Source organism: Sphaeroforma arctica, assembly GCF_001186125.1.
Source record: "Sphaeroforma arctica JP610 unplaced genomic scaffold supercont1.884, whole genome shotgun sequence".
Lineage (NCBI taxonomy): Eukaryota > Ichthyosporea > Ichthyophonida > Sphaeroforma > Sphaeroforma arctica.
Genome location: NW_014039674.1, coordinates 6,229 through 19,995, shown reverse-complemented (window position 1 = coordinate 19,995; position 13,767 = coordinate 6,229). Strand labels below are relative to the sequence as shown.

At 42.4% G+C, this 13,767-nt stretch overlaps 2 protein-coding genes across 2 annotated transcripts in view; one reads left to right on the top strand and one right to left on the bottom strand.

The window, feature by feature from the left end:
* SARC_09084 (hypothetical protein) overlaps positions 1-3,270 on the top strand; it is a 4,193-nt gene extending 923 nt beyond the window's left edge. Inside the window, exons 2-7 of the mRNA XM_014296918.1 lie at positions 111-236; positions 850-1,117; positions 1,427-1,573; positions 1,901-2,026; positions 2,420-2,559; positions 2,922-3,270. Coding sequence (XP_014152393.1) covers positions 111-236; positions 850-1,117; positions 1,427-1,573; positions 1,901-2,026; positions 2,420-2,559; positions 2,922-2,946 — 832 coding nt within the window. The 3' untranslated portion in view covers positions 2,947-3,270. The remainder of the gene's footprint in view (positions 1-110; positions 237-849; positions 1,118-1,426; positions 1,574-1,900; positions 2,027-2,419; positions 2,560-2,921) is intronic.
* A 256-nt stretch (positions 3,271-3,526) lies between these two features.
* SARC_09083 (hypothetical protein) lies at positions 3,527-11,961 on the bottom strand. Its single transcript, XM_014296917.1, has 19 exons — positions 11,474-11,961; positions 10,645-10,797; positions 10,212-10,295; positions 9,932-9,987; positions 9,536-9,607; positions 9,013-9,132; positions 8,531-8,675; positions 7,948-8,122; positions 7,533-7,699; positions 7,071-7,260; positions 6,512-6,699; positions 6,006-6,173; positions 5,702-5,772; positions 5,241-5,375; positions 4,935-5,005; positions 4,625-4,736; positions 4,215-4,311; positions 3,974-4,029; positions 3,527-3,786 (listed from the first exon to the last, which is right to left on the bottom strand). The coding sequence occupies exons 1-19, from the start codon at positions 11,664-11,666 to the stop codon at positions 3,709-3,711; spliced, it is 2,331 nt and encodes a 776-aa protein (XP_014152392.1). The 5' UTR covers positions 11,667-11,961; the 3' UTR covers positions 3,527-3,708.
* Positions 11,962-13,767: the final 1,806 nt, after the last annotated feature.

The window sequence follows — 13,767 nt, the reverse complement described above, 5'->3', positions numbered from 1 at the left end:
TATACATATGTAATGTTTTGTTTCTGGGGCAGAGGTATAAGTATGACAATTATAGTTTATTGTAGAAGTTGATCTTTATTTACGTCATATATGATAAATTCTGCATATAGGGATTCAGAGTCGCTGGAGCCTGTCGATGTGACTCTTGCTGACTTTGATAGTGTACTATATCATATGTCTCCCGTCGAAGGAGCCAAATCTTCGCTAAAAATTAGTATCGGCTGGCCTGCCTTCAAGTATGTTCAATATATATCTAAATATATAAATTTTCGCGTGAAGTGACTGTTATCCAGAAACAAACGCGTTTCTCATTGCAAATGGATAGTGAGCTAGATTGACATCTTGCACGACACTAACGGCTTTGTACGGAATTCTAAGTTGGTGCTTTTACAGGATATGTACGTTAAATGATCTGATTACGTGATTTGTAGAACAATTCAAATTCAACAATCGTGTTCGACGTCTCTTTTATCGGGATCATTTTCCCTAGTTCACGAAACGCTCAGTATATGCTAGACGTGGTTCTATTTTGGGTATTTGACCGATCCTAAATTGTGTCAAATCCATTGCTTAGCATCCGCAAGACATCTATGATCTACACAGACCGTACCTGCACATGCATGGCCGCGGCGAGTCTGCCAACCTCTGTGTGTGAAACCATTGGCACCTGTGTTCAAGTAGTGAGCTCGCACACTCATATTCTATCATGCATGACGGTTCTCCATCACATGCGTTGCTGGTGCTTAGGCGCCCGCCCCACTCTCAGTTTTATACACTATCAATCAACATGCCCGGCATTGCCGATATGTTCAATCCTAGATATCTAAGTCAATATATGAACAATCGCAGAGAGATGCAGGCGTGTGGAGCGGACGACGTACTGAAGCGCATATATGGAGACATGATCACCGACACTGAGAAGGGGTATGACTTCTCGATCGTGGTGGATTCGGAAGCTCTAAACGAAGAAAAAGATGAGGTAGTATCGAAGGTAGCGCTGTTGAAACGCAATGTATTCGCAGCCCCGTTCGAGAGAGCCTTCCGGCAGCAAAAGGAGGGAGGTAGCGAAGAAACTATGAAGATCCAGTACCGAGAAGACTCCTCCATCTGGCTACAGGTTAGGAGTAATACTGTACATATGTAATTTCATGTGCCTGGACCAGAGTGTGCGTGGCAAGTGCTGGGTGCTTGTCAGTGTGGGTGGAAGCTTGTGACATCATCCACATTTGTGTGTTCTGTTGGATGGAGCGAATTCTGGGGGAGATTCTTGAACCTCTCCATGTTTCTCCCTTGCGCATTGGTTTATATCTGGTGAGTAGACACTGTACAAGATACTGAACGGTGACATGGAGTATAATATTCGTAGCCACGGAGAGTTTACGTATCTAATTCCATAATTTCTGCCTCCGTCGATTTAACATTGTAGGCAAGACACGATAGGGTCACCGTTGTTTTCAGTACGACATTCCAAGATGCCGACGACATCACTCTCGCGAACAAGGTGTTCTTGCAAGAGTTCGTGGATGCAAAAAAGAAAGTTCGCGAGGCCCCTCAGGTCATTTATAGTTGGAAGGTGTGTGTAGTGGGTAAATTTATAACTTTTGGCGTATATCTGATTACTAAACTAGTGTGGAATGATATATTGCCATGTAGGTCATGTACCTTTTGTGTTGCCAAATTTCGACACAATCGATATCACATATCTTGAAGTGGTCCTCTCTAGCAATCGACACTATGCGGAATACACTTTTTTCGTACCTTAGCTCTCTGTGGGATGCGCATAGCCGGCATGGGTAGACCGCGCTGCTTCATTGCTCATAACTCCCATAGATCATTTTACGGATTTACTACCCGGATTTATAGCCGAGCTCATTCTCCTTTATGCAATTACTACACACAGGACCCTCCGTCCGAGTTAGACGGAACAGGTGCCGAGGCGGCTGACAACATCAGTTACATCACATTTGTGTTGTTTCCCAGACACTATGATGGCGACAAAGAGGACAACTGCATCAATATGCTTCAGGTACGGATGCACTTTGTCTCCATTATGCACCGCACTTTACCTGCACAATTAGTTTGCTTATAAAATGCATACTTATCAAAAGCCTTTACATTTGAGTCATAGATCGCCGCAGTTTTAATTCATCTATAATCGATAGCTCATGATTCAGGGTGTTCAGATTGTTGTATTTTCTTATTGCATGCACCTTGTGGCCTGAAAGCACCGTGACGTGCATGGCACACATGTTTCAGTTTGATTGCTTCCTAGTGTGTTGGCCCTAAAACACTGGCTGTCCTACGCAATTGTGCCACCTATCACCTGGGCGAAGTGTGTACCTCAATTCGGTGGTAAATTATAACCGCCTCATTTGCTCACACTCTACGCTTCATAATAACCCATGCGGCGCTATTACAGATGTTCCGAGACTACTTCCATTACCACATCAAGTGCAGCAAGGCATACCTACACACTCGAATGAGAGCGCGCGTCTCTACATCACTGAAGGTGTTGAACAGAGCCAAGCCCGAAGTTAAGAAGGATAAGAAAACATTCAGGTGTGTGCGTTGCGTATATGCGGTAGGTATTGGTGAACCGGCAACTTCGTCAGCAGTATAGTCACATAAAATTTTGAATCAATAATCTGTAGATGAATTGATTTATACCTGCTGCTAGTTTGCCATGCACAGTCAGTGTTCCTGTTGTTCGCGAGTCAGCCTTCTATGTTTTAAATTTAAAGGCCGTCTTTTCGCGGCCCGCCAAGATGTCTAGAAAGCAGACAGTACTATCTGGGCGCATTCAGCTTAAACAATTGGTTGTACTCGTGGCCCTCTCTCACTCTTGTATCGCAAGTGTTGTTACTACGATTCTTTTACTACCGCATTAATAATCTGCTTTGCGACTTAACAACCGTCTACAGCGGAAAGACCTTCGCGAAGCGCTAAATGCCATTTTGGTTGTGAACTAATCTCGCTGCCATAGCAAAACAAGGAACCTCCTGGTGGTATGTTTAGGTTACAATGCACATTATGGAAGTGTGAAATTACTAGCTTTGACCTTCAAATTCGATTTGCGGTATCCGGATGGTGCAAGTGTGGATGCTGAAAAGCGAAGTGGGCCGCGAAGTCTGAGTGTGATCGCCGTGCGATTAGTGGTGGGCTCAACTGCACACTGTCCGATATAGGCGTGATAATTGCTATTGATCGCCCTCTAGCCTTATCATTCAATAAAATAAATTCAACTTAAAAGATTGCTGAAAATCGTACAACTAAACATAGGACTGATCCCGTAATAAATAAAGGGAAAATTCGTACGGGCAGGAAAGGTTTCTTGCATGTACTCAGGACGGTCACGCCAATATTATGATAGTACATAGCAGACGAGACGGTGGCTATAAGCATTTTATGTTTGCATATGGTGTAAGTGTACTGCATTTGATAATATATCATGTACAAGTTCATTAGAATAATAGTATGCGAGGCGGGTCGGCTCAACCAGAACAGCCAGCATAGTCCGCAACATCGTCACAGGTTTTATAGTTTATTTTGTTATTTGAGGGAGGCGGAAGTCACAATTCTCGCAGACTACCGTGGTAAGTTGTACAGACTAATGCATTGTATTCCAGCAGGACTCGTACAGTCGTGCTTATCAGGAAATTAACCCCTCATCCCCAAGAGATATGAGAGCCAAAGTGCAGGGCTGTGTCCTCAACCAAGTAGACTAGATACACTGCTACGGTCTTGTAGCTCAGTCTGGACAGGTGACTCCGGTTGCAGCACTCTTGCCTTTGGTGAAGACGAAGCAGCATGAGCATGAGTAAGAGCACCAATATAATTCCCGACATTCCACGGAGTAAATCAGATAGTGCTGAGCGATTGAAAAAAACTCCCGAGATAATAAATGTGTTTCCATCATCTGACCATCTATAAAATCAAAGATTAAGTACGAATATACACACGTGAGGTGGCATACCTGATTGTGGAACTTGATTTTAATTTGGCATGGTGATTGAAGCCAAGGTTCTCCGTCTGATCGAATAGGAATGTCAAATTATATTGGATAAGAGTCCCGAGTATAGCGGACGAGGCGATACAGCACAAACAAACACTTACGCAACCTAGGTTATTCCTACTCTGACCGAGAGAAGCCAGCTTAAACGGTACTAAGCAGCGATATTCTTCAGCTATGCCAACTTCAAACAAGGTAACTATACCTATTTGCATGGGAAGAGCAATATCCGTTGTAATTTGTAGCACCGACCCCTGGCCGATGCGGTGACCTTTCTTCCCAATTCCAGCTGTAATTGTGGTCTATGAACAGAAGAACATTCCATATGAATAACCATATGCACACGACAGAAGCAATCACTACCGCTTCATTTGAATTTACGTGCAAGTTCTAAAAATTTGGCTTGGTACATATATCGTGAGGCAAGAAGCTGAGAATTTTGTGGGGAGGAAAGCAAATGCCAAACCACTTTTCTAGTATGTTCCACTGCGGACTTAGTGGATACGTGCGATAGATTGGTTGTGCGATATACGGGTAGCATTTATGAACCTGTATGCCGCAGATATGTAATGCTGCTTGTTCAGCGTCACGCAAAATGCATTTGACAGGCCATACCATGTGCTTCAGATCGGCGATGCCAGCTACCTCGAATATTTTGTCGTCCATGGCCTGGGCTTTGAAGTTTTTGCTGGTCTTAGTTCCCCAGATGTCACATCCCGCATACATCCTGCAAGTGCAAGCGTGCGTACTCGTTGATTTTAAGTGTGGAAGTAGCAACGATAGGGTACGCTACTATACCGGTAACCGATCAGATGAGCATAACACCGGCCAATAGGAAGTCAAGACAAAATGAGTTTCTACGGACTCGAGCATGCATATATCGCGTGATAATATTATAAGTACCGACATGTCTGGATGCACTTACGATACAATATTCAGCATGACCAGGCACTGCAAGGATGGCCCCGATGCTATATCGATGTCCTCGCCATCCAGCTGCACGACAAAAGGAGTATACAAGTCTCAGTTCTCGAGTATGCGTCGTCGATTTGATGTTACAGAGACGACCTCACGAAACCCGGATTACAGGGCGAGGTGCCAGTTTAATGTGCACGTACAGAAGACAGAGAGCCATAATCGCGCCAGAAGTGGTCACAATATTGAACTCGGATTCGGAGTACCTGTTCAACCAAACACAGCCCTTATTCTGAAATCTTTTCCCGAATCTTACCTTGATCTTCATATGTTTATGCATGTTCATGCACCGACGGCTCATGATTTCCGACGCAGCTAACTCTCCGTAGATAATCTTATTCCGAGACCTGGACGAGAATTTCCCAGGATTCGACTGCCGCATTTGATGGAACTGCATACAAAGAAACAAAACAAAAAACAGAACGACTTTAACTTTTCTTGGTCATCTCGCGTGTATATTTTCTTCCCTTCGGTCGAATTCGAGTTTGACTAAAACAGATAGAATGACAGTCCGGGACCCAATGTTGAGCATGTAGTGATACAACTCATCCGCACAGTCACACCGGAGTATCTATGTAGACATTGAGCCTCGACGAGTCGTTTCAGACTAGTTAACTACAAATCACACAATAATAAAGCGGTGGATTACATGATGGTTGGTATATCAGACTTACTGACAATCTGTAATACGCACAGAACGCAGACACTATAACATACCTTTACAGCTATACTCGCATCGACTCCTATCGAGAAATAATTATTGATGATTGAGAGTGGTAGGGGATCGCCTACGAGGGAAAGTAGAATATAGATCCGTGTTAGGTATAGGACACCTCTGAAGAAATTGTATGAACTTCAGAACTCGCACAAGTATGCCCCATTTTCTCCCACCGCGGCTTTCACTTCACAACACCTTGGCAGTTGATGGGGACACATGTGCATGTGTACGGCGAAGAAGTATATCTTTATCGTAAAACAATCCAACCCATTATGATAGCACAAAGCGATTAGAGATACGTACATGCTTCAGTTTCTCTGTCGGAACGTTCCAACTTCCTCAGCTTCTTGACTGTGATAGACCACCGGTCCAGTAACCCACTGCGAGACGCCAGTATTTTTCGAGCGATGCTCGACAACCTACCACCAGTATACCCCGCGCCCCAACCGTAGCATCGCGCCAGATCATTACCTAGATAAGAGTTACAATACACATAAGTATTGGCACAGAAAATATACAGCAAAAAACTGATAATAAAATGCATACAGGTTTAAAAGGGATTACAAACTCATTATACTGCGCATATACAGAGATATTCCACGTTTAAGAGGGAGCGCACGCACAGCTACAATCAACTGCAGCGCATCGCTGCTTTAGCTTACACTGTTGTTGATTGACCAGAAAAGTCGTTTCAAACTTGGCACATGGTATTTATACACGCAGGGCTTGAGAAATAACATCAACATCTCATTTAACTATATCAAGTTCCACCAAACGAGGATACCCTCCCCCCTCCCTATTTATAATACCTGTTCCCAGGGGCAAGATAGCTATAGGTGGACCCTCGGCATCCTGCCAATTCAACTTATCAATCTCACTCATCACCCACCCCACAGTGCCGTCACCACCCGCAACTAGCAGTCGCAGCCCAGGCACGTCGTAGAATTGTTGCAGCGCTTTTCCCGGTCCACCGTGAGCCATCACGTCGAAGACTTGTCTGTGCGAGTATGTAGCAAATGGGTAGTGTGTAATGGCCGATGTAGGTTAGAGTGTGAATGGGTCGTGTGTAAAAGCGGATGTAAGAGAGTGTGAATTTGTCGTGTGTGAATATTTGGCTGACACATGATATAGCACAGTTGAATGTGCGATAATTGACGGCGAGACAAAGTGAGTATATGCTGGTCACTATGCACTCTGCCCTACACACCCTCGTAATAATCTGCATGGCATTTTTAGGGCACTTCAACTGCACAATAAACCATAGGACACCACCGCGTACAAACTTCGCCTCACTCGCAACAATCACTAGATTAAACACCACAACAACAAGTTAGGCTTGCAGAACATCTTGCTTGTCCGTGCGCGTACCTCGGATTCAGCATGTACGACAGCTGGTCGATGATACCTTCTCCCTGTTGACCCCCACTGCCGGGATTTATAAGAACGAGTAACGGAGTCGAGTTCTCTGTCGGAATGATTTCCAGAGGCTTGGACAACTCATCGTACGAGGAGGAGCTCTTCCGACGCGAGAACTCCACGGTATCGTTTATTTTAAGACCTGTATACCACAAATGGAAAGAAGCGAAATGAGAGAAGAAGACAGGCCGCCGCAGATCCTTTAGAACGTAGTGAACTGATCTCCAAGATTGTGACGGATGAGGTGCTCAACCGATGAATTATTGCAATACATGAAGGGCACGCATACAAACGCAAAACTTTATACTAGTATGAGTGAACTATACGAAAACAACTGATATACATACGTAAGTTGACAGGAGCATCACATTAATACACTCAGTCCTCTATACATCGAGCTGTAATCGCACATACGTTCAATATCCGATATCGACTTGTCGTGATTAACTGGTTTCAGATGGAATCCGGTATACGGAATTATCAGGTTTCTGAATTGCCCTAGAGTGCACTCGTCCTGTGATGAGAGACCGTCCGTGTTTGTCTTGCATACGTCGTGTAAGGAACTCTTGCACCAGGAGCATCTAAATGAAAAGGAGCAAAAAAGCGCAGTGGGGTCGTCAGCTTATATGGCCATGTAGTGTTTATTATGGCGCAATTGATAGTGTTTAACCCTTCAACCGGTGCACAAGTAAAAAAAGCCTTCGTATAAAGTATACATAGTGCGCGGCAGTACATCCGAAAGACTGCATGTTACACAGCAGTATCACACAACAAAGATAGGCAAGTAACATTCCGGTCTTCAAAACTTCTCGATCACACTTGCACTTACTTATAGCTTATGGTATTCTCTTTTGTTTTCTCCAGACAGGATATACATCTATCCTCCTTGTAACCTCCGGCGACCCAGAAGTGTTGCGGGACGGTGCCTCCCTCAGTGAGCGAGTATGTGGGCCTACACTTATGACTGACTGTACTACAGACCATGTGCACGGTAGCCCCGCAAGCTGAACGCACAAGATTGATGCGTGGAAGTTGAATTTTGGTGCATGTGCATCGTTCAATGGTTCTGAAAGAATGAAAGGAACACTTGTGTTCCGGAGTTAAAACTGAACCGATTATAAATGTACACATGTGTAAGGGACGAGAGACCGCAAAACCAATTCGATATTAAAGGAGAGAGTAGGGCAGTCACGGAGAAATGACTGAAAATATATCATCTGTTGTATCACAAAATGATAGCAAAGCAACGTTCATTCTGCTAATGGTATTCACAGACACAGAACGCAAAAATAGTGAAGGGGCAATGTACAACTGACCGCACAGTCGGGACAATTATGATCCAAACCCCACAATAGAACCCATTAGATATGCCGCGAACATTAAAACATAAGCACAATGGAATGTATTCTTACAGTTGCACGTCAAGCTTTCGGCTTTGATATTTTCCAGACATATTGCACAAAAGTTCTTCCTGGCAGATGTGGACAATGCTGATCTTCGTCGCGTAAGTTTCCACATGTGCGCTCCCTCCACTCGTTTTTGCAGATTGTACGTCGACTACGCGTGCGTGAGTGTGTCGTTGTATGAATATAATTTGAATCGAATTTGTTAGTACAAGATGTCGTTGCTACACCGCATTGTTAGAAAAACGTAATATGAAGAAGTTCCTAGGTAACGAGGACTTTGTTACGTGACGATAGCACTGCCACAATCGTTCCGATTCACGACGGCCGAAAACCGCAATGGAGGTGAGGCAAGGTATCAACTTCCATCAATATTTGTACAAATTCTTACAAGCCTACGACCAGCAATACAAACCCATGGAGTCTCTGACTTCAATCCACAAGTTATATCTACATATTGAGCAACTTTTGATTAAACTGGGGATTCATACCTGATCTAATCCTAGCAATACCAGCAAAGGAACAATTTTGACACCACCCTGGACCCATTCTTCCTCGCAGATAAACCCATCCCCACTGCGATCTAATTCTCTCAGCATTTTCATCAGAGTCTGTGACGAGAATGATTAAAGGAGTAGAGTAGATAACAGGCAGTATAAACTAGCTACATGTAGAATCTTACATCTTTTATATTTCCTTGGATTGGAACCACCAGCTTGATACCTGATGTCTCTTGCTGAGTGATAATTCGGAATTTGGTGCACAACATCCGTATATGCCCCGAGTAGTACCGTTTGGTTGGAATATTCGATGATTATATAACGCAAAAGCGCCCTTCTGCCTACGTTATGCATGAGCGCCTCTATGATGCACATTCGTATGGAATTAGGCCTCCAATATAAGTTAATTGTACTCGGGTCATTCAGACTCGACCCAGGATAGAATCTGAGCGTGTGTCACTGTCTTGAACTCCTTGTAAATAACTTGCTCGGTGCTGCACGCAAAGCTACATACCGGTTTGAGTCCCTCCACGTTTCGGCCCATGGCAACATTTGTCGCAACCATTTGATCGCAGATAGGCCCAAGCTGTGGTTGATGATAGATTGCGAATGTTTCGACAGGTAAGGAATATATCGTGAAGTGACAGAATTGTATACCAGAAGTACAGCTAGCGGTCAAACATGACGTGATGCAAATTTGGTAGCAACCAGGGGAAATGCAACGCGAGGTACAACCTGCTATATCATTGGCTGACGACAAAATAGCCGGGATAGAGTAATTTTGTTTGGTGCAACCCAATTTTGAAACCAAAGTTCAGTACCGCAAGCTAAATTTTACATGAAATTGAAAATACGAATACAATCACAACTGAGGAGTGCACTATTTACTTCACAGCTGATCAAAATTTACCTGAGTTTCAATATTCAAGCCAGCTTCTACATCCCGGCAATACGCTTGGAATAAAACTGTCGAGACGGGAAAAAAACAACAGCAAAAAAACAGCGGTGAGTCAGATCGAACAGGCAAGTCAGCAGACATTTTAGAAACACCCCAACAAAATTGCTGTGCACAACGCCACCAAAAAACTCGCCGTTACAAGCAGGCGTACGAGTCCAACAATAATGCGACCGCGTATGCATCATAAGCACGTGCGGTAGTACACCGTGTACTATACTTGCTCAAAACATACATTGGAGCTTCTCTTCTGGAGTGCCGTTGTCGAGAACCATAGCGCTGACCATGATTTCGTCGAACGAGACCATACCATCGCCATCTGCACAGTGAGAAGGCACAGTAAGATTATTCAAACAAGATAAGGTGTTGATATGGTTCTACCGACCAACAATATATGCACGCGTCCTGCTGTAGTATACTATGTATACAAACGACGGATATCTAGCTACATTGCAGACCAAGCTACCCAAGAAACAAATGTTGAATATTTCCATGAAAGTCTTTCGATTGGTGCATATAAATGTATTCAAAGTAAAAAACATGTATAACGACACGTGATGATTGTAACTATACCGAATCGAATACTCACACTACGCAAACTCTGCATAACACAGGATATATCCCTCGTGAGTTGCCTGGATGAGCAAACACATGCAAACTATCCATACCTTTATCAAAGCTTCCAAAAAGATGTCTCACTGAGTTCTCACAGGTTGTGTCTATATTAAAGTAAGAGGAGCAGAACGTTCGAAAGGCTTCGAAATCCAAGCTTTCGTTTTGTACTATGCTTTCTTTTCGGTGCGTAGTTTTGTTGCGTAGCGCTGGTTGAAAGTGAACAAGTAGATCGGAATGAGCTTATACCTCAATGACGCAAACATGGAAAATGAGTCTAACGATCTGGCGCTAGAAGGATTATAGATATAACGCAAGCCCCTCAGTGAAGTGTACCCAATTTGGGACAGTTTATGAGTAAAAGTTGATCATGACATATAAAATAAAGATTGTCCATGAGTGTCTCTTACATGCACAGACGTGGCCATATATATATATATATATATATATATATATATATATATATATATATGTTGTTACACACACACACAGGACACACGTGAAACAACACTAACACACTACACATATATATATATATATATATATATATATATATGCACTCATATATACACACACACATAGCAACACACACACACACACACACACACACACACACACACACATATATATATAATTATATAATTATATAGTTATATATATATACTTGCACGGTGGAAGAATATGTGCAAAATGTAAATGTCTGCGGTACCTTCAGAAAGTAAAATTTTGCACACAATTTGAAGGGCACATGAAAACGTGCTACCTGAGGGTGTGCGTGCATATAATTTGCAACACCGCGATAACAGTGTTTGTTTCTCTAGATTATGCACACAAGTCTAATAAGGTATCGAAATATTGTTATACGAAGTATAGTGTTCACGATACCTTTTGATCGTGGAGTTCCGACTTTTCCAGGTGAGCTGGCTTCCCTTTCACTATCTAGTCTCTCATTTTGTTGTTGCCACAGAGCTTCCTGATATTCCGCCCAAACAATCTTGATTTTTCTTGGTGCACATTGATACTGCTCAGCTATATCTCTTACTTCATTGCTCGTGAGTGACGAACTAGTGCCACCCATTGTGACGAGTAGATAGCGATACCCTCACTGTATATACGCTAGTGACATGTGTATTGCTGGCGCACTTGAAAGCACGCGATAGATAAGGAACAAACTCGATAAACTCCCCAAGAGTTCTTCACACGACCGGCACCTCAGTCAATCTGGTGGTTATTAATCATTCGTCGATTGTGCCCATTTCCCTTGCGTCAGTGCAGAAGGTATAGAACGCTTACTACACTTGCACTACTATTCTACTCTCTCTATAGCATGTAAATAGTGGAAAGGGGGTAGGGACGTAAATAACAATTTTTAGTATGTCGCTATAAAATGAATATTTTAATTTTAATTTTTAGGTGTAGTGATAAATATTTATGTAAAAATAATGTGAAAGTGCCGATAATTTCTCATAAAAGGCTTCGAAAATGTTATTTAAAAAGGCGCTGTGATTTTCAAAAAAGAAAAAACAATAGAAATATCAGTAAATAGTTTCATCAGTAAATAAAAATCGGCATGTTTTTAAGCTTTGTTTTTTAATAAATAGAAAACAAACGAAATGTAAAAAATAATAATAATAGAGGATATTTTTTTAATAAATAGTAAAAGCCCCAGTCCCCAGAAGGGCGGGCTGCTCTATATTTAAATATTTGGGTTTGTTTTGTTTTTTTATTATAAAAATGGAAAGCGAACATCTAATTATATTGACTATAGACTATAGCCTTCAAAGATAATCATAATAAAACAATCACCAGCGCAAACAATTCTGGAATGCAGTTAAGGTTTAGGGGTTAATTGTTTATTCCCAGATACGTTTTTCGCCTGACACTAAAACTAAAAATATTTTGAATACAAATATTATGTGCCGAGTTGTCGACTCACCGAGTCACGAGTATAAGAGTCTATTTACAATTTTACATGAATGATACGATTCACATTTCAGTGCGTCAGCGAGTCCTGGGATGGTATACGACAACGACATACACCAGTGAAAAAAATGTCGTCGCGACATGTATGACATGTCGTCTCATATGTGTATGTATTTAGGGTACGATACAGCCACCAGCAGACCTGCCGACATCATTTCGCAACCTACATGTCCTACAAAATGTCGCCGCGACATGTATGACATGTCGTTTGACCAAATGTCAGCGTCGTTTACCAACCTAGCATTTCACGACTGCCACAACTCACAACAGACCACAAGCCCACAACTAAATGTGCCGAGTGCTGCGCGCCGGTTATGACGGTGAAAATTTATTTCCAAAACCATAACCAAACCAAAACCAAAAGAGCCAGGACTCGCTATTTATCTTTGAAAGTAAGCGTATAGAAGTTTCGATAAAAACGTTAATTGGGGTATATTTTAAAATAAGGTCTAAGCTTGGGTCAGGTTGGCCTATTTACTTAGTATAAGAAGATATTTGCTCATCTTAAAACTGCACCTCAGTCTGACTTTGTTGGGTCAGGGTGGCCTATGTACTTAGGACTTTTATGAGAAGATATTTGCTCATCTTTTAAAACTGCGCCTCACGGGTCTGGAGCCTCACTGAGGGTCTGAGACTCGCGATGTATGTTTTGGTGCGTGTTTTATTTTACCACACGTATATATGTAAATATTTTGTTTTACACGAGATAATATTCTTTCGTATCATATTTAGTACAAATAGACAAATATATATGAGAATCAACAAGGGGCTGCTTCATATATCGGATTGTTAGTTAACATTACCAGCGCATGGAAGTAGTCGTCTGAACAATAACAAAAGCATTTGAAGTAGTCGGTAGGTATAACGGTAGAAGATGGAAGTAGTCAAAGATCCTTCTCATAGGGACCGGTGGATAGTGGTGTATACAGCATATTTGGATTCGAGGAAAACAATTGCACAAGGGAGGCGAATCCCAAAGGAACAAGGTAAGGTAAAGGGATGTTCTCTTGTTCGCACTTAGAAAGGGATTTAAGGGTAGAGCGTTTGATATCATAGTCATATTTTGTGGATGGCGTTCTGCACAACGGCGCTACCAGTATCCGTTTTCACTCTTGATCTATATAGTACTTACTAAGCAAACTCTGACTCTGTGACTGTGTTTATAACACACACACACACACACACACACACACATA

What these genes read in the sequence shown, in the direction of transcription:
- SARC_09083 (XM_014296917.1), bottom strand. Translation starts at nt 11,666, where the DNA reads ATGGGTGGCACTAGTTCGTCACTCACGAGCAATGAAGTAAGAGATATA. An exon ending in CGACAGAGAAACTGAAGCAT is followed by an intron (nt 5,773 to 6,005) that starts GTACGTATCTCT and finishes TTTCCCTCGTAG; the next exon opens with GCGATCCCCTACCACTCTCA. An exon ending in ATAAACATATGAAGATCAAG is followed by an intron (nt 5,006 to 5,240) that starts GTAAGATTCGGG and finishes TTTGTCGTGCAG; the next exon opens with CTGGATGGCGAGGACATCGA.